Genomic DNA, 27,808 nt, shown 5'->3' on the forward strand with positions numbered 1-27,808 from the left:
GTTTTGACAATCTTAACCTCATGGAGACTTTTTTGTTGAGGTCTGAAGGCTACTTTCAAGTTATGTTCTTTTGCCATTTTGTCAATAACATTTTTGATATAAAATAAAGAAACTGCACCTTTGTAGTTGTCTGGTTGTTATCTTTGGAGCCTGCGATAGTTTATTCAATATGTTATTAATAGTTTAGATATTATAACCATTTTTTTGAAAAACATCTTTAATGCGAGTTATTTCCTGGTTTCTTTTATTATCATCACTTGATAAAGTAATGGCTCTCTTTCAATGTTTTGATGATACTTCATTTTTGTGTTACATGGTGGTGGGAACTCGCATGTAGATACATACTTATATTAAGCTTTTTTTTTTCTGTATACTTCAAAAGCAAGACTGCTATGATCTTCAAGTGAGATGAGAAATTCATCAAAGAACATGTCAAAAATGTGGAGGAAAAAGGACATATAAATCATGATTTGCCTTGCACATCACTAATCAAAACAATAAAGTTAATTAGCAACCCACTTAAAATGCCATACATATAATTTAACCCTTATGTACATGAATTTAAGGAGGCTAGTGAGATATGATATCCTACCCAGTGTGATAAAAACTAATTCCTGATCTTAAATCAGCTCAGAGCTGCATACATAAGAAATCTACATATTGATGAATTAGGCTATGAGACAAAGCATGCTATATTCTATAACAACAACAACAATACATGATTATAATATCTCGTTCTTACATTCAACATCTTTCATGTGTTGAATAACTTAAAAAATGACAGTTTGTAATTCAGAAATCTTGTTAATACCTCTTTATAATTGTGTATTTTGTATCAATCTGAAGTACACAACAGTGATGTATATGAAACTAGTCATTAATTTATTAAATTGTTTACCTTTTTTTAATGTGTTTTACACCTACTTCCTATAAGAGAATAAAAGGAGTTAGCTGATTTTTTACATGTTTTTTTGCCACTATTAATTTAAAAATATGTATACTACAAGCTATGGGAATATAAACTCTAAAATAATCTCTTTAAATACATTTTAGCTGTAATTAACATTAGTAAAGAATATTTAAAAAAAAACTTTATTAACCAAATGAATTGAAACAAAAATGTGCATTGCGAAACTGAAAAAAACTAATTTTCTGAATTCCTTTAGTATTTACACTGAGAAAATATCACTAATATGCAAAATTTAGCTAATAAACATGCAATTTTATCTTTCTACACTTAGCTAGTTGGCTAGTCTATTTGCTGATAGTTTCTTTCCATTAAAGCTCCTTAACATATATTTCATCTGTGTTACTTTGCAATCTGGAATATACTTATCTGCGTATTGAGGCTTAAGTGCTGTGCAGAATTCATGTTGGAGGTTTAATGGAATAATTATCAGCACTGAGAAAGGATAAAAAATAATTTTAATACTTCCAATATTTCATCTGCCGCAAAGACATATTCAGGGATTACAAAAAAACTTTTTGTAACAACACACACACACACACACACACACAAAAGCAATACAGTAGTGAGTGAAACTAAAGTTCTATCTAGGTGGTGTGCCCTCTATGGGCATTTGCAGGTGGCCTAGGATGTAAAGAGGGATCTCTAATAATTAATGTTTCCCAAATTTTGGGAAGTTTAAAGCAACTATATTTGTTTAAATTAGGTTGATTCCTGAGTGCCGATACTGATTCAAAAATCAGTCTTTCTCTTTTACTATGGTGGAGCATGGTTGTTTTTTTCCAGGAGATCCTGTGGGTAGTATCCAAAACATGGTCTGCAAAGCCAGATTGACCATAATCGTGATCACAGATGTTAAGACCTGTGTTCTTCTAACCAGATGGATGCTGACCTGCCTGTCTGTCCGAAGTAAGCCAGTTTAGAGGCACAAGGTACTCTATATACTCCAGGCACTGAGAGAGGAGGGAGCTGGTCTTTGGTGGAACGGATAAGGGTAGCAAGTTTACAATAGGGCTTAAGTTTCACTCACACTTTATTGCTTTTGTGTGTGTGTGTTGTTATAGTTTGCCCACCGATTAGAGGTCCCTTGACACTTCTGCGCATGTCAGAAAAAGGAGAATCCATTCCGATAATAGGGTAATCAATCTGTCTTCTGGGATGTGTTTGTTTGTTATAACAGGTCAGAAAAAATTTAGCTTTTCTTTTACGAACATTGTAGTTTTTAAAGTGTAACTATTTTGTTTGTATAACAGTTGGAAAAATGTACGTAGAGTATTAACAAAATTAAAAAAGGTATAGCATAAAACAAAAATTTAACTACGTTTATTTTTAAGAAAGTTTTCTATAAAATAAAAATAATTATACAAAAAAACAGAAATTTTTTCAAATGAACTTAGATATTTTAAACTTACAGTTGAAAGAACTGAGACACTTTAATGTCCTAAACCGATTAATTATTTATGACTTGTTGTGACTCTTTTAACAAACCCATGCAAAAAAAGGTTGGAAAAAAATACTATTATCAAATCCTTTTTAATCTTCATAGTCATCTGAATCGGTGTCCAAATCGCCATCACTTTCACTTAACTGATCACCAAAGGTTTGCATAATTCTTCGATAATTCCGTCTCTGTCCCAATGCATATTTTCCAATGAGGTGACATGAAAGCAATATTTTCCCCAGTTTTGAACTGTAATACTTTCAATCGCCTGTTCTGAAAGCTTAAAAGGTTTCGACATGTCAGTATCTCCAGTTACGTTGTGTTGCCGAATGAAACTTTTCACTTCTGCCCAAACATACTCAATAGCATTAATATTGCAATGATTTGGTGGTAGCCTCAAAGCTAAAAATCCATCCTCTTTGAACATCGTGTCGAATTTAAATAGTTTAGTGGGCGAGCTTCTTTTGACCAAATTAAGCAATTAAATTTTTTGCATGTCTGGGGAATGAGAAATGTTATTTGCAGAGAGCCAATCCATAAGAACTTGCTTCTTATTAGAGCAATTTGGAACTTTGTTTGATCGAATAGAGTGATATGAAGCATTAGCAATTATAACAACAGCATTTTAGGAAGATTTGGAATCAGTTTTTCTTCTGCCCACTTTTCGAAGATCGTAGAATTCATTTGCCTATGGTAATTGCCTTTGTATAGTAAGTTTGAATTCGGTAAAAAAACCCATTTCTCCACCTGCACACAAAATTATTATACGACGCGAGGCATTTCCGGTTTGTAGCACTCCACATTCTTCTTTAGATTGCCAACATTTTCCATAATTTAAATTACTATCAATCCAAGTTTCATCTAGATACACAATCGGTTTTTTTTCCTCCCTGAAACGTCTCATTGCTCTCAAATACTGCGTTCTAGATAAAGCAATGTCACTTCGCTCCATGATAAGTTTCCTTTTATTCTGAGACTTTCTAAAACAAAATCCGATTTCATGAAGTATTTTCCTTAAAGTTTCTCCTTTCCAAGGAAAATTAATTTTTTCTTTAAGCACAGGAATCAATTTCGAAACAGTTGGCACTCTTTTCTCGACCACGTAAAATTCGTGAATAGTTCTTCTTATAATGTCTACATCAAAATCATTCAAAGCTACAGTTTCGGTGGTTTTCTTTACTCTGGCGCTTTTTTTTTTTTCTTTTTAGGAGATTTAAATTTTGGCTTACCTTCACCTTTTGATTCCCTACGAATTCTTTTAACATTCGACCCCGATACGCCCGCAATTGCACTTGCAAGTTTTATGACTTGAGAATGGGGAACAAGGAGACAATTCTTTTTTCGCAGAATGTCAGCACATTATTCAATATTCTTTTGCAAGAGCTACTGAAACGTTTAACAACAGAACTTGTTGACTGTACCGGATCCATCATACAAATTAATAATAAAAAAAAATGCAAAAAAGCCACAACAAAAATCAAGCTAGTACTAGTATAGCGACAGACAAGAAAGCACGTGATTTCGCATGTTGGTAACCAATTCGTACATCCTTCATTTCTTTCTCCCCTTCAGCATGAATCGACTATTCTTGGCAAAATGCCAAGGAGAGATCTACAAACAGTGGGCGAACTATACAAAAGGTTTTTTGTAATCTCTGAAGATGTCTCTGTGACTGAGACAAAATATAGGAAGTATTAAAATTATTTTTAATCCTTTCTCAGCGCTGATAATTATTCCATTAAACCTCCAACATGGAACATTCTTATATTTGGCTTTTATTGCTTTTATAAAACTTTTGTTTCTTTTATGGTATTCTTTGGTCCATTCCTGAGCTTTCTTTGTTTATATTCATGATTTATATGAAAAATAAATATCATGATTTCATGATGTTTATTTTTCATTTTTTTTTGCAAAGTGACTTTTTGTTTAGCAGCTTTTACACAACTATTATATATTCTTCTCAGTATTATCTGATGAGCATTATTTACTTGTCAAGAACTTTATTCTACCACAGATTACAACACATAATGATAAGAAAATAATTAATATTTACAACTTATTAGCTGATATTTTGCTGGTATTATATCCAGCATCTTTAGAGCACAGTACACGAAGCAACAACAATTGGTATAACAGGGTCTAGTTTAAAAAAATTGTTATTGGACAACACGAAGAACTAAAGTCCCTAATTAGGCACCATCTATGTTGGAAAAAGAGAGAAAACAAGCATTAATTAGATCTTAAAATAGCCATATTTGTTGAGGTTTGGAGTATGTTTTAAACTGCTGTTGATTCCAAAAAACAATCTCTATTACTTCTGTGTAGCACTTTTGTTTTCTTCCATTTGATCCTGTGTGAAGGGGTATTCAAGGCATGGTCTGCTAGACCCAGCTTGCCTTAACAATAGTACCGGATGTATTTTTTTAATGTTCACTAAGGTGGATTCCAATAGTTCTTCTTATCTGTCCGAGTAAGCCAGATCACAAGAACAGGGCACTTCATAAACTCCTGGATGTGATAAAGAAGAGAGTTTGTCCTTATGTGAACAGATGCGAGTTGCCAATTTGACATATGATTTAAATATGGTTCTTAGCTGATATTTATTAAGCACTCTAAATATCTTTTGAGATGTGCCTTGAATGTATGGGATGGTAACAGTTTTGCTATAGTCTTGTGTGATAGGCAAGATCGCATTGTGAATTTATCATCGGTAGCCTTAACGGATGAAGCTGTTAGCTCGTTAAGTCAAGGATATAACATAGCATAAAGAGTCACTACTTCATTGAAATGATGTGTAAAACATATAGTACTTTCAGGAAGGATAGGAGAAGGGAAGGATACTACTAATATTGGATGACTTGAGTACAGTTAAGCTAGAAACTCATGAAAGCAGTAATAGCAATAATGTTTCATGCAGCAGTAAGTTTGAGACTAACAGGATGAAATATATAGTGGGATATTACAGACATAATGGTTCATTTGCTGTGGATGAAATGCATCACCAAACTACTCTGATTGATACTAAATGAGTAATCATTATGGGTGATTTAAATTATCTGAATATTGATTGGATACCAGAAAAAAAGGTCATAAGAATAAAGGAGAGTTAATTGAGCTGTTGCAAAACATCTTTCTTCAGCAGCATATGAAAGAAGGAACTCAAGATCAAAGAATGTTGGATTTGACCATAGTCAGAAAAGATCTCAATTAAAGATGTGATTGCTTTGCTATCAGTAAGTCAGTTAGTGATAGTGTCATGTCATGTTGATCTGGAAAGTAGCTAAATATATGGATTTTCCAATCAGAAAGGTTATATGCTGAATTATGAAGCTAGAAATTATGACAAACACAAGAAAATCCTTATTCTGTCGTATCGTATTATTTACTGAATGGGAAGGATATCAGCAGTATTATACGGAGAGTTTGGGAAGATACTTAAATGATGCAGTATCCAAATATGTCCCTAGAGTTCAAAGAACAAATACAGTGAGAATGAAATGGATGTGCAGCCTTATTAAACGAGATTGCGTTCATGGACAAGCGAGATTCTGATCTTTCAAGATTGATTTAATTGAAAATACACCTATTTTTCATATATATTAAGGCATAAGAGTAGTAAATAAAACATCGTACATATAAAACAAATAACAATTGAAGTAGTTTTTATTTTCAACATTAATATGTCATTACCACATCTTCTTTAGCTGGCATGCTGAAGTTGAAGTTTCATAGGTTGTTGATGGCTGCTTTTCCAAAAATTTCTCAGTGGAAATCTGCCTTGCATCTTTCAACTTCTTTATATCTTTATATGACATCTTTATAGTATTTAAAGACATTTTTGTCAACATTTTCAGTTCAGAACTCCTTGTGTGTGGTCAATCATTTTCTTTGAAGAGAGCCATGACATGATCTATTAGCTTAAAAGCTTGAGATACCTTCATTGTGACAGTTTTCTCAGATTTAATCATCACTAGACTTGACTCTTTATTGATGTGCTTTTTCATAGCCAGAAGATCTTCATTGCTCAGCGTGTGGAAATTATTTACAGATAACGATAATGTGGCATAGGCCAATGCGGCAATAGGGAACCAGAATGGAGTGGAGGGAGGTATCAAAAAAGGTGCATGGATGGAAGTTTCCACAACCTTAATAGGAAACATCCTAAGCCTTATGTACTGCAATGAAACTGTGGTTAATGAAAGCACACATAACAAGAGCTATCTGTATTATTAAATGTCATCAGTAGGAGATATTAACTTTGAAGTAATGCAGAAATCATATTTCCTATATACAAATATTGAAAAAGGTGTATCCCCTTATTGAAATATTCTGGATTGGAGACAGTTGTAGAAAGTTTTTTTCATTTCCTTTATTGAAGTGTAAGTAAACAAAGTTTGTGTGTATGAAGTATATTTGTGATTAAGCTGCTTGTGTGTGGAGGCTACTGACTTGACATTAGTTGCCTTAGTATCCCATAAAGATCAGAACCAGTTTGAGTAGTGGCCTTTCCCATAATTCATAATTCACACATCCAAAAGGATGTGTGTTTTGCCTTATGAAATACTAAGACAATTAATGTGGGGTCATTGGCCTTTGTATACAAGTGACCTAGTCATGAAGATGCTTCATGCACAAACAGTGTTTGCTTGCACATGGATAAAGGATTAAACAAGAATATAATTTCTTGGCAAGTTTAATATTTAATTTGTAGGAAGTTTCTTCCTTGGATTATAACTATCTCTAATCTAAGACACCTGTAGAGGTGCAAGATGATGTGATGATGAAATGGCAATGAACTTAATTATTCTGCCCCTTCTTCATTTTCTGACCAACCTAAAATAGCTGTTTATGGTTTTCCAAGGGGGTGCTTAAGCATCAAAGCTGTATAACTGAGAGGAGACTTCCACATAGCCTTTAAAGGAATGCAGAGAACCAACCAGGGCTTCTGACCTAATGTTCAATTCTCACCTTCTCGTGGCGCACCCTGTTAAGTATCTACTTGGATACTGAACGAACGAGGATGGGCTGGCAATTTGGAATTTAGCTAACCAAATTGTATTCTTATTGGCTTCAACCAAAATATAAAATGATGGTACAACATGACAGAATTTCATGTCAGCTGGGGTGTTGCCTGGTTAAACAAGGCTCCCGTTGTTTTCACCAGGGAACCAGGGCACACAGCGAAAAGTCAGCTACTGGAACAAATCCTGAAACACACCCCAACTCAGCATCACCAGAGTTCAAGATTGGTACTATCAACATAAGAAGCCTGAATGGCAAAGAAATGGAGCTAGCTGAGAAATTGGATAAGTAGGAGATCAACATAGGGGTGACTGAAACAAAAGACAAAATCTGGTGAGATCTTTCTGAACAATAAATATAAAATGTTATATTCAGCAATGACAATCAATGAAAAGAAGATGTAGCTATAGTATTGTGCCAATGGTCCCACAGAAGGTTCTTCTAAGGTAGAAACAGAGGAATTTTTTGAGGCTTTAGAGAAAGTTGATCCTTGTGGGAGATCTAAATAGCAGAGTAGGAAATTATTACCAGACATACAAAAATATTTTGGGAAAATTTGGAGAAAAGAGCAAAGCTAATAATAATGGCAAATACTTGTTGGATTTCTGCTCAGGACATGGACTGGTTATTACTAACACCATGTTCCAACATAAAAATGTGCACAAATTCATATGGAGAGAACAGGCAAGGAATAAGAAAAGTCTCATTGACTATGTTATTGTTGATAGTGATTTTTTCTCCCTGATGCAGGACACCAGAGTGTACAGAGGATTTGAAATTGGAAGTGGTCACTATTTAGTGTTGAGCAGGATAAAATTGGATTTCATATTGAAAAAAGGAACATGTAAGAAAGTTTTGAAGCGAATAAAAGTTGAGCAGCTCAAATATGTGAACTGTAGACTAAAATACACAAACATTATTCATGAAAAAAATGAAAGAGTTTGAGAATAGGAACCAAACCTTGGAGATTCAGTGGGAAGCCTTAAAGAAAACACTGATTGATTCAGCCAGAGAGGCATGTGGTGAAGTTGTCTGCAAGGATAGAAAAATCAGAACTCCATAGTAAGTTAAAGAGGCAGTGAAGGAAAAGAAGAAAGCATATCAAAAGTTCTTGGAAAATAAGTCAGTTTTGTGCTCTTAGAGAAACACAGAGACAAATGTAAGAAAGCTAAACACTGTAAAACTGGCTAAACAAAACTCATGGGAAGACTTTGGTAAGAACAGATAAGAAAATAGAAAATAAAATTGGTAAGAAAATAGAAAATAAATATCAAGAAAGTGGCTAGATATTCTGGAAGTTGTTGAAGCTCAGAAATTAAGGAAAGAGTGCTCTAAAAGGAATTAGAAATGATAAAGGTGACATGAAAACTAGAGAAAAAGATATCCTTCATGTATGGAGTAATTACTTTGAAAGCAGCAGGAGTAGATGATATTCTTATTATTATTATGTAACAGGGAGTCCAAAGACTTATCGAGGAAGGGCATCTTCTCAACAGGTTTCAATTTCCACCACTCCATCAACCATTTACTCTACCTTCATCATTTACACTAACACCATCTACTGCCAACCACCACTAGTATTTTTACAGACAATCACAAACATCCATGCCCATGACAGGATTCGAACCCACAGCCTTTTGGCTTGAGAGCAGATATGTTACCACTTGGCTAACCAGGCTTGCTAGGTTTTCCGACTTATTTGACCAGAAATGCTCAAGTATGGAGGTATAAAAGTCTTACAGTGGCTGCACTGCATAGTTCAGAAGGACCAGAGAGAGGGACAAATTTCATACGATTGGAGTACAGCTTTCATAGTACCATATATCGTAGTCGTTGTCTGGTAGCATCCTCTAGCAAGCGGGTTGCAGCAGATGAGCAACTCTTCTCCATTTCTTTTCTGTCTGTCGCGTCCATCATTCTTAAACCAGTTCATTCCACAATGTCATTAAACCACTCTCTATTTGGTCTTCCACGTCTTCTCTTCCCCTCAACTTTCCCTTGTAATATAGTTCTTGTCAGGTGTCCCAAAGAACCTCTCAGAAGATGTCCTGCAAATCTGGTCTTTCTTTGCATAATATTCTTTAGCAGTGTTCTTTCCATCCCAACTCGTCTTAAAGCTTCTTGATTTGACATTCTTTCTGTATAGCTAATCTTTTCCATCTTTCTATAACACCACATTTCCAATGCATTAATTCTTTCCATATCTCTCTTTCTGAGTGTCCATAACTTGCAATACTCCAAACTGTTGCTTTAACTATTCCAATTCTAATGCCTATTTTAGTGTTCTTGTTTATTGAAATTCTCTTCATTTCCATAAATGCCAATTTAGCTTTGCCTATTCTATTTCTAATGTCCAACTCTGAAGTTTCTTTCTCTGAGATCCAGCTACCTAAATATTGAAATCTTTCCACTTCTAAAATCTTTCCTCCACATCTTATTTTTACATTATCTCCTATTTTTCTAGCCATTTCATTATCTTGGTCTTTTACCATATATAAAAAGGGAAATATGAGGGTGGTCTGAAAAGTTCTCATCCTAACAATGAAAAATTGAATTTATAATTTCAAAATTATTTTTATTTTTCAACATAATCTCCCTAATACATTTATTACTAATAAGACTAATACATTTATTGCAGCGATGCTCCAGTGCCACTATCCCGTCCCTGTAGTGGTTTTCAGTAAGATCTGCAAAATACCCCTCTACAGCTGCAATCACCTCTTGGTTCAAAGAAGAACGCTGACCAGCAAGGAAGAGTTTTAGTTTTGGGAAGAGATAGAAGTCAGAGGGAGCCAAATCTGGCGAACAGGGTGGATGTTTCAACAATTCATAGTGCAGATCTCTTAATTTTCCCATTGCCAAAACATATTTCTGGGCAGGTACATTGTTCTGATGAAAGATGATTTTTTTTCTTCTGTAAACTGGGTCTTTTCTCATGAATTTTTTCATCTAGGTTAAAAGATCGGAATATTATTCCCAGGTTATTGTTTTACCTTTTTTCAAGATAATTATTAAACAATTTTAGCATCCCAAAAACATCGATGCCATACCTTTCCTGCTGATGGAACCGACTTTGTCTTCTTTGGCACTGAACAACCGACTTCTGTCCACTATTTTGACTGTTGTTTGGATTCTGGTATGTAATGTTGAATCCAAGTCTCATCCATAGTTATTTATTTATTTAGTGTGTGGCATAATAAAGACACATGACATCAGAATATATAAATTCATATTTGTGCAGACAATAAAAATGAAACAAGTAATGCACATACAAATATCAGGTAAAAAAAAAAAAAAAAAGTAAAATTTTAAGTCTAGTTCAGATTGCCAATCAAGAGCTGAAGGATCTCCCTCAATCAAAAAAGTCTCAGGTCACCAGAGTAGGCTCTTATGTTGCAGTTCATGATGTGCTGGATGGTTTGATTTATGGCCCCACAGTCACATTGGAATGTAGGTGATCTTCCCCACTTGTGTAAGCTGTCTGCACAGATACCATGTCCTCTGCGTATCCTATTTAGGCTTTTCAATAGGTGACATGGAAGCTCAATCCCTTTCAAATTTTGGTTGGGAAGGATATACTTATTCAAGTCTGGTGGTGATTTTTCTTTCCAAGTTTCTAGCCATTTTGAATTAACATTGAAATTGCTATCGACTAGTTCTTCAGCCAGAATTAGTGGAGACCGTCGGGATTTAAGGCGATTCATGTTTATATATGGGAGGTCTTCGTGTGTCGGCAACAGGGGATTGCTGTTTATTTTTTTGTATTCTTTTACTAGAGCATCTTGTCTGTGTAAGTTCGGTGGTGCAATATTGCTCAAAGTTGGAAGCCAGTAGAGGAGGGGGGAGATTTGACACAACCTATTATTGTCCTCATCACTGCATTTATTTGTGTGTTGATTTTTTTTGATATGAGGACTGTTTAGCCATACTGGTGAACGATATTCTGCTGCAGAGTAGACTAAGGCCAACGTGGAGTATCGCAGTGTAATAGCAAAAGAACCCCATGTAGAACCACACAGTTTTTCTATGATGTTATTGCGGGTTCTGATCTTTAAAGAAAGATTCTCCAGATGTCTTTTGAAAGATAGTGTTCTGTACAGGGTAACACCCAGATATTTAGGGAAATCTTGGTGCTGCAGCATTGTGTTGTTAAAGCTGACCTGAAGTTTCCTATTTGCCAATTTGGTGTTTAGGTGAAAAGAGCTAACCTCTGTTTGGTGTTAGTCTCCATTTATGAAAGTATTTCCCGATGTTCTAAGGTCATTTGTGAGAATGTCTTCTGTTACTTCAATGCTCTTGTGTTGGATGGCGAGGGCTATGTCATCAGCATAAGCAAATTTTTTTGACTTAGTTGTCGGTAGATCAGATGTATATAAGTTGAATAAAATTGGTGCTAATACTGATCCCCATGGGAGCCCATTGTTCAACTTTCTCAGTTTGCTCATTTTGTTTCCCTGTACCACATGGAAGAACCTCTCAGAAAGCATGTTACCCATAAGTGTTATGATGGATTGGCATGGTAGGACATGTATCAGCTTGTATAGCATCCCCTCTTTCCATACTGTATCATATGCAGCAGTAAGGTCAACAAACACAACAGAGGTTTTCAAACATCTCTGGAAGCCTGCTTCGATATGGGTTGTAAGGCTTAGTACTTGGTCCGTACAACTACGTTAAGTCCTAAAGCCTGCTTTCTCAACAGGGATAACTTCAGATATTTTTTGGCCGAATTCTGTTAAGGAGGAGTCTCTCGAGGAGCTTATAACAGCAACTGAGGAGCGCAATTGGGTGATAGCTCTCTACTTGATTTTGAGGCTTGTTGGGTTTTAATATGGCTATTATTTTGGTTCTCTTAAAGGCTGTTGGAAGGTTTCCGGTCCTTAAAATGTGAGAAAAGAATCTTGATAGCCATTGACGAGCATTTTTTCCACAGTTTACCAAGAATTCATGGTGAGCACCATCAAAGCCTGGTTTTTTGCCAGTTTTCACCTCCTTCAAGGCCTCAGTTATTTCATCGGTGGTAAATTCTCTTGAAAATGGGGAACTGCCATGTGCACTTTGTCATCCATAGTAATAAATCGACACACAAAATCAGTTCTATTCTTGTTAAAATGCTCCAAGCACTGTTCAGAGATTTTCATGCAAGTGGGTTTTTAATCTGCTCTGAGCAAGCACTGCGTCCAACTTGCACAAAGCTTTTTCATTTCTTCATGCAAATTATATCCTACACATTCTTTTGAAATGCCTATAGTCTCAGCAGTTTCATGCACTTTGCCTCACCGGTCATCCAATACTGTATCGTACACTTGATCAATGATTTCTGGTGTTACACTTTTTGGACGTCCATCACATGGATAATCTTCAAGGCTGGTACGGCAACATTTAAACTCGGCAGCCCATTTCTTAATTGTCGAAAACGAAGGAGAAGAGTGCCCATAAACTTTTATGAACTTCAAATGAATTTCTTTTGCTGTTAAACCTTCTTTTATGAATAATTTTTTTTTTTTATAACTGCACAATACTTAATTTTATCCATTTCAAGGGATGCAGACAATACTTTTACTTCAGACAGCTGTATAAAACCAACTTCTCAATAGAATGACTTGCAATTTCACTTGGATGCTTATGACAGTTGTACCAACTTTCAAAAAAAAAAATCTTGCCAATAGTGTTGCCATCTATGGTCAAAGCCGAGAACTTTTCAGACCACCCTCGTAAAACTGAATATTAGAATTACAGAGGTATTTTCCCACTGAGTGTTCCTGGTAAGATTTATGCAAGTATACTTGAGAAAAAGTTGAGAAGGATTGTGGAAGGGAAGCTTGGTGAAGAAAAAGCTGGATTCAAGCCAAATGGAGACTGCCAGGATCAGATTTTCACTTTATGACAAATAGTTGGGAAATCATGAAAATATAACAAAGATCTGTATTTAAGTTTTGTATATCTGGAAAAGGTATATGACAAGGTGCCAAGAGAAAAGCTATTCAAAATGCTAGAGTTATATGGTGTCAATGGGATATTATAGCAAGCAATACTTAGTCCTTATTTGAGTTGTAAATCAGCAGTTAGAATTGAAGTACAGGAAAATGGTTTAATGTTAAATCTGGTGTCAGACAATGATATAGATTATCCCCTCTGTTATTCATGATCTATATGGATCACATTATGAAGGAAAGTGGTATTAAACCTGATATCAAAATTGGAGATGTTAATGTCAGCTCTTTGCTTTATGCAGATGATGTTATACTTCTAAATAAATCTGCTTCAAGTCTACAAGATACCCTGACTAAATTGAATACTTATTGTAATAGATATGGTATGAAGTTCAGCAATAAAAAGACAAAGACAATGAAAATAGGCAGAAGCATTGAAATCAACTGCATTGTGAATGGAGAATGTATAGAACAAGTAAAACATTTCAATTACACGATTTTTAGTGAAGATGGTAAATTGAATATTGAAATAGACAACAGAATCAATAAAGCTATTATGGTAGGAAATCAATTGAATAAATTGATATGGAATAAGAGAGAAATTAGTCAAAACATTTAATTAGCTATATACAAGACAGTGTTCAAGCCAATTTTAACTTATGGAGCTGGGTTAGAAATAAAACACTTGATCAAAGACTAGAGACAGAGGAGGTTCTTGAACTGTTGCATAACATGGATAAGAATATGACATTAGGTATAGATGAGATATCAGTGTGTGTGTGTGTATATATATATATATATATATACACATACACTAAAGGAATGTGCAGCAGAATTGGTTATGCCCTGCCCGGTTTGTATAATTTGAGTCTGTGCTCAGGAAAGATTCTACAGAAGTAAAAAGAATGTATGATAGTCCAGTTGTACCAAGGTGATGTAAACCAATGTATCTAACTGCCAACCTCAGTATCTCTGGAGTGGTGGTAAAGATTTTTGAGAAGTTGGTGATAATTCGCATGCAAAAATGTGTTGACAAATGCCAGTCTAAATAATTTTTAATTTATAATAAATAAACATTTATTTTTGTTTATTATAAATTATTTTTGATATTTTATAAAATATTTTGTAATAAATGTTATGGATTAGTTGGATAAAGGGAATGGATGTGATGTGATATTATTGGACTTTGCTAAAGTATTTGACAGGATTCCACATAAAGGCTGCTGCATAAATTAGAGAATAGATGATAGAAATATTAACTGTTGACTAGGATGAGAGGACAGAGGTATCAGTAATATATGAGGAGTAGAAGTCTCCCCAATTTATCATGCTCAGTGATCTTCCCCATGGATCAGTCTTTGGATCATGATGTTCAAGGAAATGTTTTGCTGTTTGCTGACTATGCACTTACAGAATAACCAAATGATAATAGTTGTCAACTCAGTGCTAGAAAGTATAAAGTGATGCAATTTGATGTGATGACCTTTCCAGCAGTATATTGGCAGGATTATGTTTAAAAAAAAAAAAAAAAACTGTTGAGACTAACCGTGTTATAAATAACTCTTTTAATATCCTGACGTTTCGATCTTCATATTAAGATCATCATCTGGAGCATATACAAATATACAGGACAAGCTGAGTTACATTACTTACAGTAAGCTATAGAAACAATGATTTGATCATGGTTATTCTACTAGCATGATCTCTAGTGGGAAAAAAAATTATAAACTACATCAAGCTAAATTCTATTTATGATAACATGAATAAACATTCTTTTTTACAGATAGTTTTCTTTCAGTAACAATGATGTCCTATTTTTAGCATTACAATTGTTATTTTTATTTAGGATCCTGGATTTTCTAGTCCTGTTTATAGTTGCTCTTAGATAGGAGGTTCCGTGGGTCGAATATATGTCTTCCATATGTTTGGATTTTTAGGCCATCATTATTGTTCAGATTGGGGTGATTTATAATAATCTCACAGACTTCCTTAAATTTCTCTTCATACCATGTTTTGGTGTGATGTAGACAACTAGTGCTTTTCCAGTCAATTCTATGTAAGGTGTTCAGAGCATGATCAGAAAGGCCAGCTTCACCATAATTATTATATTTAATGTGTCGTTTATGTTCTTTTTGTCTGATAGGAATTGTGCATCCTGTTTCTCCTATATATGGTATGTTACAGGTGCCATAAAAACGGTATACTCCAGGTGGGCCAGCAGAAGGAGTGGGTCTTTGGATGAGTTGAGAAAATTTTTTAATTTTGCAGGAGGTTTAAAGGTGGCTTTGAGGTTGTATTTTTGTGGTATTCTGTTTATTTTATCTGATGTTCCTTTAATGTAAGGAATGGTTATAGTTTTATTGTAGTCTGGTTTGTCTTTGTTTTTTATTGGGGTCTTGTAGAGAATTTTGTTAATAGTGTTTTGGCTAAACCCATTTTTTTGAAAAGTATTGCTGATAACTTTAAATTCGTCTTTCAGTGCATGTTCACTGGAACAGATCTTCAGAGCCCTGTTTTTTAGAGTATTAATGGCATAAAATAGAATTTAGCTTGATGTAGTTTATAAATAATTTTTTTTTTCCCTAGAGGCCAGTAGAATAACCGTGATCAAATGAATGTTTCTCTGGCTTACTGTATGTAATGTAACTCAGCTTGTCCTGTATATTTGTATATGCTCCAGATGATGATCTTAATATGAAGATCGAAATGTCTGGATATTAAAAGAGTTATTTATAACACAGTTGTAAAGTCCATTCTAAAATGAATGCTGATCGCCATTTAACACTAAAAGAAAGTGTCACATTGCTCTAAAATAGCAAATACAACTCAAAGGATAATTGCGATGATGTAACAAACATTGATGTGCAAGGATAAGGTCATTTTGCTTCTTTAACAAACCCCCTGATATGATCTCACCTGGACTACTGTACACAGATTTGGTTTTGAGGGATGAAGCTATAGGGAGTACAAATAAGGATTACAAAGATGATATTTAGGTTATGCAATGCAGATTAAGAGTACACAGGCTGCAACATTGATAAACAGAAGAAGGATGGGTGATATGAAACCTGTAAACTTCTGAAAGAGTATTATGAGATGCCAGTTGAAATTTTTTGTTATATGGAAGGAGAAGACAAGGGGCACACACAGAAATTCCTAAAGTTTGCTCTCACAGAATTGTAAGTGGAGCAGCTTGCTAGTCGAAGTGTTGAGTGTATCTAGTATTTCTTGTCGAGAGGCTTATACGCTGGTTAGACACGATAACTAATAATTAAGGAATTGACAGCATACACTAGAAATATAAATTAAATAAACTTTAATATATACTTTCCGATATTTCGGCAAACGTCACGTTGCCATCTTCTTGGGAACTTAATACAAAGACACGTGCATGCAAGTACTACATAACAGCAAATGAGAAAAGAAGCGAGGAAGTTACCGTTTTCCTGAAGTCCTGATGGTGCCCCCTGGCGGACTATATTGGTAGTTCTTGGCCTTTGGGCTGAAGTTCTTTTGATAAATGTTTCCCAAATTTGGGGCAGTCTCATGCATCCAAATTTGTTGAGGTTTGGCATGTTCTTAAGGGCTGAGGCTGATTCCATGAATAGTCTTTCATATTTGAACTTGCTGCAGTGTATTACTGTGGCTTTCTTCCACCTTATTCTATGGCAAGTATCCAGAGCATGGTCTGCAAGCCCAGAGTGGCTGTACTGGTGAAATCGGATGTAATCCTTGTGTTCTGAGATTCTGATATTTGCTGTCCTGCCTGTTTGGCCAAAGTAGGACAGTTTACAGCTGCAAGGGACCTGGTATACACCAGGTAGGTCTAGGGGAAGTGGTGGTGTTATTTGCTGTTATGTAGTACTTGCGTGCACATGTCTTTGTATTAAGTTCCCAAGAAGATGGCAACGTGACGTTTACCGAAATATTGGAAAGTATATATTAAAGTTTATTTAATTTATATTTCTAGTCTACGCTGTCAATTCCTTAATTATTAGTTATCACGAGTGTATCTAGTGTAAATCACAAACATCCATTCCTGCAGCAGGATTTGAACCTACGACCAGTTAATTGGAGAGCGAGTACACTAACCACTTGGCCAACCAGGCTGGCCTGAGTTTATGACAACTGGTGCCTCATTGAGCCTGTGACTCCTTACAGGTCACTAATAATGATTATAACAAATGGCTGCTTATTAGCAATCTGTGCCTCCCAGGAAGATTAAGATTGGACCGAGGCCTCATTTAGTTCTTCACAAATGCTTCGTATATTTGACATCTGGTTGCTTAAAGATTATTATCACATAACTGAAATCTTTAAGCTACTTTACTAACACATGTGCATTATATGCACATATTATATGCAGTATATTAAAGCATATGTAGGAGGAGGAGTATTCATATTTATGCATATGTTTTGGATATTTAAATACTTTGAAAGAAAAAAAAAAAGCTTTTGATAGGTTGTGTTAAAGTAGTGATAAGTTTTTCTTGTTTTTGTATACCAAAATATGACACTATTCACTGGATACAGATTCTTGTTTATATTTTATGCCTGAATGCATGCAGACAGAAGTTTGCTCCTATTATTTGTATAACCTACAGGTCTTGAAAAAATTTGTATGTTGTCTCACTACATTCAGACAATCACCTCACTGGTCAGTTGTTAACCTGAGTGGGGTGCCATACCACAGTTGCATGTTCATTATTGGACCTAGTTATTTTATAAGCTTTTGTTAATCCTATGGTTAATTTTTACCTTGTATAACTACCAGTATTGAATTAGTTTAACCCTGCTGATCTGACAGATACAAACAAATTGTTTAATATAAATATTCTTACACATATCCAGTGTATATCTTGGAGGTCATGATACACACTGGTCTAGCTGCACATGCGTATATTATGAGTGATATTCCTCACTGTTTATGCCATCAGTTTGGTTTAACACGTTATTTAAAGGTGTGTGATATTTGATAGTAAATTGTGTCTGAGAGATACCATTAACTCCAATCTCAGTATAGTATTTCTTTCTTTTTTTTATTTTATTTTATTTACCGTTGAAAATGGCTGGAAAAATATATCGATTGGATAATCCATCAGATGTTGGAGAGATTCAGTGAATGTTACTCAAGTCCAATGATGAGAATGATAATCAAATGCAAAGATGAAAGGGATTTAGAAGATGATTATGCGAAAGTTTGTTCAGAAGATTCGAATACTGAACAAGATATTTCTATGAATGAAGAGTATTTTCTTGGAAAGGATAAAGAAAATCAAAATGAAGGGAAAATTCAGTAAGAAGACAAATTAGAAAACAGCCGGAGAATATTTTGTGTCAAATGCAAAAAAAATGCTAAGACAGAACTTGAAACTTGGAATTGCTTTATCACAGGATATTTTAGATCTAATTGTTTTATATACAAATAAATACATTGATTCTATTCCAAACTGGTATTCAAGAGAAAGAGATGCTAAATGAATAGGCAAAATAGAATTGAAAGCATTTTTAAGCCTCTTATATCTAGCTTGTTTACATCGCAACAATTGGCTAAATTTTTATTCTTTATATTTCTTTGTTCAGTAGTTTCTAGATTGTAACTGAAAATGAATAAACCATCATATGTTATATTTGCAGTATTTTTTTTTTTGTTTTATTGCATTTCAGCACATATTAGTAATGAATGCATCTCTCGGATATGTGCGACCTAAGCTGCAATTTTCAACCACAAACTCCGCAGGGTTAACTTTTAGGCAGGAGATGAATTTCATCACCCAGTGTGAGACAACCATGCTGCTTATGGCTTGAAAAAAAGTTTGTTTGGTTTCTAAAGTAGGGTTTTTGAATTATGTAAAAATATAAAAAATAAAAAGTTTAATAATAAAAAACTTAGCCCATCCATTGTATAATGGACTATAGTTGTAAACCCCCCCCCCCTGCCACACACACACACATACACACACACAAAAAAGTTTCATATCTCAGACTGAAAAGAAAGAAGAAAAAAAAATATTACTTATCTAATATGATCATTTTCATCTTTTCATTTTGAATACTAGTCTGAATTATTTTGATTGTTGATATTTGGTCCTTTTTTTTATATGAAAAGATCTCAATAAAATAAATCCATTGATTACATGTGCCTTAACTACATTAGATGGTTGCTTGAATTCGGAATGGTTCCAACGCATTGTTATTATTAACATCTGACTTCTATGGAGTCAGAGTCATTATGGGAGCTACACACCATCACATGCAGAGCTCATCTAACCATGCCTTAAACTGATTCATTGTGTCTACATTCACAACATAATCAGGCAACACATTCCACTCACCAACCACTCCAGGCAAAAAGAATCTCCTCACTCCTCTGCTCACCCTCCCTCCCTTATAAAGTTTCCAGTAATGCCCTCTTGTTCTATCCCTCCTGTCTTCCATTCAATAAAAAAATTCTTCTGTGTCAACCTGATAACAACCCATAACTAACTTATGTTTCAGTCACATCCTCCTTCCTCCTCCTGTTCACGAGGTTTGCAATTTCCATTCTTTCAATTTTTCTTCTTACTCCACATTCCAAAGACCACTGACCACCTTTTTGAATCTTCTCTGGACCCTTTTCAACATATCCTTATCCATATGAAGCCTGATCGAGGCCTCATTGTATATGGCCTCAATCACATAATAAATTTTGCACTTGGAAAACATGCTTTCATTGCTCATTCATCTAATATATATATATATATATAATATACACCTCAAACCATAGAATTCATTGTATATATTACAGTATCCTTCATTTATTTTTGCTTTGTCGTACCCACCTTTATTTCTTCTCATGTTACATTTCCTGTTTTTTCCAAAAGTTGAAGGGAAAAAATTCATGTTAATCATTTTTGCTATCCTGGATGTGACAATTTCTGAATAATATATATTTAATAATTATTTCATATATTTGGTGTAACTTTTAATAGATGACTTCATAGTTAATTTTATTTAATTTCAGTCATTTGGAGAAGAAACTAGAGAAATCATTGCTCTTAATCTTCCTTCAGGTAAAAACCCTTTAAACTGTTTTAAGTTTTTGGTCATTGTACTTGTTTACTAATGTTAGGGAACAAATAGCGAAAGGTTTTTTCTTGTAATCAGAGAATCTTCATATATTTTGTAATTCTTTAATTACATAATAAATTATTATATTATACGCTGTTATGTTGCTATAACCAATTATATATTTGGCTTAATCCTTTATCCAAGTGTAAGCAAACAAAGTGCCTGAAGTATTTTCAGGACTAGGGCAACTCATGGCAAAGGTGGGATAAGTTCTTATCACTTGCCTTAGTATCTCCCATTATACAAAGCACACATCCTTATGGGTATGTATAATGCTATGCATTATGCGAAGGATCACTACCCAGACCAGTTTCGACCTTTATTAAGGTCTTGTCAGTTGAAGCTAGACCCAGAGGTCGTGATACTAAAGTGGAAGTGATTGAGAAGTCATATTATTTCCATATGTCAGTTGCCAAAAGGTGTCGCAGCTCATTATTAAAATTCTCTGGATTAGAGATAGTCAATGGAAATGTTTTTCATTTGGCTGTGTTACCAATTATATATTTGGCTTAATCCTTTATCCAGATGTAAGCAAACGAAGTTTGCACCTGAAGTATTTTCAGGACTGGGGCAACTCATAGCAAATACTCAACGCGCAAACTTTGTTTGCGTACACTTGGATAGAGGATTAAGCCAAATATATAATCGGTAACACAGCCAAGTGAAAAACACTTCCATCAACTATCTCTAATTCAGAGAATTTTAATAATAAGTGTGGCAACTGACATATGGAAATATGACTTCTCAATCACTTCCACCTTAGTATCACCAATTCTGGGTTTAGCTCCCACTGACGAGACCTCAGTAAAGGTTGAAACCAGTCTGGGAGTGACCCTTCCCATAATGCATAGCATTATACATATCCATAAGGATATGTGCTTTGTATTGTGGGAGATACTAAGGCAAGTGATGAGAACTTATCCTACTTTTGCCATGAGTTGCCCCAGTCTTGAAAATACTTCAGGTGCAAACTTTGTTTGCTTACACTTGGATAAAGGATTAAGCCAAATATGTAATTGGTAACACAGCCATATGTTGCTATAACATTTTAATGAATTAAACTGATGGAAATGTAGTTTAATTGAAATATTTAAATTAAAGTTTTATGGAAGATATTTTCCATATATGACACCAGCTTCATCCTCACAACAACCAAGAGAAATCAAATTTTTGTGAATCTATTTACAAATTGTTATGCATATTATACTAATATGGATGAGCTATGTATTAAATAATCTAGAAACTCCTTCTTAAGACACCGAACATGGAACTTTTTTTTAAGGCATTTTGAGCTTCCAGTTAGCACGTTGATGGTTCACACTAGGTAATGGAATTCATCTAACTACCTAAAGATATTCACAAGTATCCATGTTCTCAATTGGTGTTTGAATCCATGGTCTTATTGGTTGGAGAGTGAAAGTGCTATATAATCAACAAGGTAGGGTTATAATATAAAGGGACATGTTTTTTTACATTGTAAAGCAAAATGACCCATCTCTCTCTCTCTCTCTCGGCAAGGGGGGGGGGGGTATATAACATTATAAATGTTAAATCAATGCATAATTGATTTAACATTATAAATGTCAGTATTCCGATAACATTTTCAGATAACTATATCAAATGCAAGAAATTGATGTGAATCATTTGTATACAATTGGCTAGTGTAGAAAGTTTTCATAAGATTCCAGAAGTCAGCCAATTCTGACATTCCAAGTTTCCGGATACATATGTAATCCACCTGTTTTTACATCTCCTTAGCAGATCGATTCATTTGATTATAGCCATTGGGACCACATGAGCAAGGATGCTTCATGACAGGTGCTATAGATTTGCAAGATGTAAATAATCTTGCAAAAAGTCGAATTCCCAATGATTTAAGTTGAGTCCTCATGGTTTACCATGAGGACAAAAAGGGAAATAAAACTGAATATAAAAAACACGGAGACATTTCCCTGCTGAGTGTTTGAGGTAAGATTTATGCAGCATGCTTGAGAAGGAAAAAAAATTGTGGAAGAGAAGCTTGAAAAACATGTCAAATAGAAGTTATCAGGATCATATTTTCACTTTAGGAGAATTGTAGAAATCAAGAGAATATAACAGAGGATATCTATTTAAGATATTTTAGATCTGGATAACACACATGACAAGGAATATCAGCAATGTATGATGTAAATTGGACATTATATCAAGCAATAAATGGAATCATCATCATCAACTTAACATCAAGTTAAAATTAAAAAAGAAAATATAAATCACATCATAAGAAATGAAGAGATACTGAAAGAATAAGTGAAGTAGAAATAGGAAGAAGGTACAGAATAGTGTTAGAGGAGAAACTAAAAAGTGTAGGAAAAGAGAAAAAAAAAATTTGAATCTAAGAGTGAAAGAAGTAATGAAGGTGATAGAAGATGCAGTTAAAGAAACAGTACCAGAAGAAGAAAAGATCAAGAAGAAATGGATTATACAGGAAACACTGAAGTTAGTACAGGAGAAGAGGATGTTGAGGATAAGAAGGGATACATCAGAACAAACAGAGGAGAAATATAGAAGAAAGTGAAGTGAAGAAAAGCAGTTCAAATGGATAAGATGAAATGGTTAGAAGCTCAATGCAATGATATATGAGGGTGGTCTGTAAAGTTCTCAGCTTCGACCATAGATGGCAACACTATTGGCAATATTTTTTTTTTCCTGAAGTTGGTATATCTGTCATAAACATCCATGTGAAATTGCAAGTCATTCTATCAAGTAGTTTGTTTTATACAGCTGTCTGAAGCAAGAGTGTTGTCTGCATCCCTTGAAATGGATAAAATTGAGCATCATGCGGTTATAACTTTATTTGTAAAAGAAGGTTTAACACCAAAAGAAATTCATTCAAAGTTCATAAAAGTTTATGGGCACTCTTCGCCTTCATTTTCGACAATTAAGAAATGAGCTGCCGAGTTTAATCATGACCGTACCAGCCTTGAAGATGATCCATGTGAAGGACATCCAAAAAGTGTAACAACATGAGAAATCATTGATCAAGTACATGATATGGTATTGGATGACCAGCGAGTCAAAGTGCATGAAACTGCTGAGACTATAGGCATTTCAAAAGAATGTGTAGGATATATTTTGCATGAAGAAATGCAAATAAAAAAGCTTTGTGCAAGATGGATGCAGTGCTTGCTCAGAGCAGATCAAAAACACACTTGCATGAAAATCTCTGAACAGTGCTTGGAGTGTTTTTATAAGAATAAAACTGATTTTGTGCATTGATTTATTACTATGGATGAGACTTTGATTCACCATTACACACCAGAATCCAAACAACAGTCAAAATAGTGGACAGAAGCCAGTTGTTCATTGCCAAAGAAGACAAAGTCGGTTCCATCAGCAGGAAAGGTCATGGCATTGGTGTTTTTGGGATGCTAAAATTGTTTATTAATTATCTTGAAAAAAAGGTAATACAATAACCTGGGAATAATATTCCGATCTTTTAATCAGACTAGATGAAAAAATTCGTGAGAAAAGACCCGGTGTGCAGAAGAAAAAAAATCATCTTTCATCAGGACAATGCATTCCCCATGACTTCTATCTCTTCCCAGAACTAAAACTCTTCCTTGCTGGTCAGCGTTTTTCTTTGAATCAAGAGGTGATTGCAGCTGTAGAGGGGGGTATTTTTCAGATCTTACTGAGAACCACTTCAGGAATGGGATAATGCACTGGAACATTACTGGAATAAATGTATTAGTCTTAAGGGAGATTATGTTGAAAAATAAAAATAATTTTGAAATTATAAATTTGTTTTTTCATTGTTAGGCTGAGAACTTTTCAGACCACCCTGGTAGAAGAGCACTATGGAGAGCACAAAACTAGGGAGGTGTACAAAATGATTAGAACTATTAATAGAAGATGGCAACCAAAACAGATCACAATTAAAGATGAAAAAGACGAAGTATTGATGAAATAAGATAAAATTGTACAGCGATGGAAAAGATATTGTAGTGAGCTATATGAAGAAAAAGTAGATTTAGATGGAGTTGGGAAACTAATTGAAGACTTGAAGCAGATATCACCACCAGGTAATGAGTATTACATAGACATTTTAGAAGGAGAGGTAAAAAATGCAATAGGTTGGCTAAAACACAACAAGAGTCCTTTGTAATGATAACATCACTGGAGAAAGGATTAAATATCGTGGCGAAAGTATGATTACAGAAATGCACCAACTATGATATGGAAGGAATGAAAATGCCAAAACAGTGGGCGAAATCAATATTTGTGACATTATATAAGAAAGAAAATAAGCTAGAATGTAAAAATTATAGAACAATTGCTTTGACACGTCACCTTGTTAAGGTAATGATGAAAATATTGACAGAAAGATTGAGAACACAATTGGAAGCATACCTTGCAGACGAGCAAGCAGGATTTAGGAAAGATGGAAGTACAATTCAACAGATTTTTGACAATGCGGTTTAATAGCAAAGAAAGCTAGGAGAAAAAACAAAAATATATATACTTGCCTTGTTGATTTTCAGAAGGCATTTGATAGCAGTGCTAGAATCCTATGGAATTGGCAGACAACTAATAGCCATATTAAAAGATATTTATAAGAATGCAATGGCAACAGTTAGAATAGGCGAGGATTTGGGAAAATGGTTTAGAACAAGCAGAGGTACTAGACAGGGGGACCCAATATCACTAAGCAGTTTCATCGCACATTTAGAAAGAGCAATGAGCAAAATGAAGGAAGATGCAAAAGGAATATCAGTACATGGGATGAGAATTAACAATCTGAGATTTGCAGATGATATTGTTATTATTGAAGAAGATGAAAGAGAACTACAACAACACTGAAACTGTTAAATGAGGAAGAGAAAAGATTTGGACTTGTTATGAACTTGGGAAAAAACAAAGACAATGGTATTTGATTAGAAGAACACGAAACAAAGGATACAAGTGGATGGAACTGATATAGAAATTGTAGAACAATTCACATATTTGGGAAGTAAAGTGAGATATGAATTGGACTGTGAAAAAGAAATAAAGATCAGGATTCTAAAGGGAAGAACAGATCTCAAGGCCATGGATAACATCTGGAAAAGTAAAGTGATCAGCCTGCAAATGAAATTAAGAGTACTAGAAACATGCACCTTTAGCAGTGTACTCTATGGATCTGAAACGTGAGTAATAAATAAGGAATCAAGAAAAATTCTTTTGGCATTTGAAAGAACTTGTTACAAGAAGATTCTAAGAATAGGATGGGTACAGAAAATCACAAATGATCAGAAGATACAGCCAAAGGAGTATTTAATGTATAAAATTATACAATGGAAGCTGCAATTATTTGGACATGTTTGCAGAATTTGTGAGGATTGGAAGATAAAGACATTCATGTTTGTAGACCATACAGAGAAGGGATAGACGACAAAGGACTGGTGTGGAATGGGGTTACAGAAACTGCGATGCTGTGCACTGGACAAAGAAAGGTGGAAGAAGATAGTGATGGAGGCATCGGACACCAACAGGCAATGTGCCCATCATTCATGATGATGATGAATACATGGAATCAAAGGATGTGCATAAAGGTGATCTAAAATCAAGTGAGACAAGTTTGCCCACTATCTCCACTATTATTCATCATCAATATGGATCACATGAACGAAAGTGGCATTAGGTTTCATTCCAGAATTGGAGATGTTAATCTCAGCCCTTTATTTCATGATGTTGTTATACTCTTAAATAAATTCAGTACAAGTTTTAAAAAATCCTTAGGATTTCTTATGTAAATTGAATTAAAGTGCTATATGAGAATATGTAGGAACATTGAAAAAAAACATCAGCTGCTTCAGTGAAGAATCTTTAGAACAAAAACATTTCAGCTGTTTAGGTACATTTTATAGGTTTTAACAACACTACTGGCCAAAGTCTATAAACGTCAAGATTATCATGGATGCAAAGTGCATATTAAACTTGTAATACCATTGATATTTATGATGGATACGAAGCTTATGAGGATGCTTATATGATCCACAATGTGGTTAAAGTGGTTAAAGGTTTTATAGGCTTTACTTTAAAAAAATATTTTAATGGCTATATCTTTTTCATCTTCATATGATAAGTCACATCCCAGGTATTTGATATTATATACTTTCATATACCTGGGAAAGTATATACTTTCATATATACTTGTTTTAATCTTTTATTATATGAGATGTGGCTTGGTTGCAGAAATATAGTTTATTATTACAATTGTACAACTTAATTGTTATCCCCTTCAACATACTCCTCTCCTCTATCTATACACCATTGCATATGAATTTTCTGTTGTTGGAAGCAGTGCTGCAAGTCATCAGGTGTTATCTGTTTCAGTAGTGCTGCTGTTTTCTCCTGTACCTCATCCACTGATTGAAAATGGGTACCGTTCAATGCGAATTTTAACTTTGGAAAAAGGTAAAAGTCTGGCAAGTAAGGTGGATGGTCCAACACTGTGATCTTCTTATCAGCCAGATACTGCTTTACAGACAGTGCGCTGTGGGCTGGAGCATTGTCTTGATGGAGAATCCAAGCATTGTTCTTCCACAGATCAGGTCTCTTCTTCCTCATTCATTCTCTCAGCTTGGCCAGAACCCTCAAGGTAATAATGTTGGTTAACTGTCTGACCCTCTGGTACCTATTCAACCATTACCATGCTATTGATATATATATATATATATATATATATATATATATATATAAAACAATCGGCATTGCCTTCAGTTTTGACTTGCTCATTCTTGTTTTTTTCTAACTTGGGAGTTTTCTACTGCATCATTTGTCTCTTTGTTTCTGGATCATACTGGAAAATCCACATCTCATCACACGTGATGATCTTCGATTTCTTCAATTTCACTAGGAATTTGAGGTTAATGCGCTGCTTGAGTTTAACATCAGACATTATTCCGGCAGAGCAACTTTTTTTTATAAAAGAAACACGTGTTTCTTTTATAACTGCCTACAGACTAACTACGAGCGACAGCGAACAATGCTTATCTCAACTGCTTCTAGAACCTTCAACGTCATTCATTCACTTCGCAAGTGCATCCCACTGCTACGAGTACACAATTCACAGCACACCCTGTCTTGTTATTTAATAGTAACACCTCGTATATCACTATTTTGCTTATTGGGTTTTCTCCTTTGTAAGCCATTCTTTTTGTCTTTAGTTTTGATATCTAATATTATTCTGAAAAGGTGCTTAAATGAAGTGATATCTGAATGTATCTCTAGTGTTTGAAGAATAAATAAGTTGGGAGTGAAATGGATGTGCAACCTTATTAAGCAAGAGATCCACAAGATGATGATGATGAT

At 34.6% G+C, this 27,808-nt stretch overlaps 1 protein-coding gene across 2 annotated transcripts in view; it reads left to right on the forward strand.

The window, feature by feature from the left end:
• LOC150099954 (uncharacterized) overlaps window positions 1-27,808 on the forward strand; it is a 257,685-nt gene that overhangs the window by 162,517 nt on the left and 67,360 nt on the right. For both annotated transcript variants that reach the window (XM_090402731.1, XM_090402732.1), the window contains one exon: window positions 20,367-20,415. In XM_090402731.1, the coding sequence (XP_090258857.1) occupies window positions 20,367-20,415 (49 nt within the window). The remainder of the gene's footprint in view (window positions 1-20,366; window positions 20,416-27,808) is intronic.

The sequence above is a fragment of the Typopeltis vanoorti genome, chromosome 13, assembly GCF_054136105.1.
Source record: "Typopeltis vanoorti isolate ZY-2024b chromosome 13, IOZ_Tvanoo_1.0, whole genome shotgun sequence".
Taxonomy (NCBI): domain Eukaryota; kingdom Metazoa; phylum Arthropoda; class Arachnida; order Uropygi; family Thelyphonidae; genus Typopeltis; species Typopeltis vanoorti.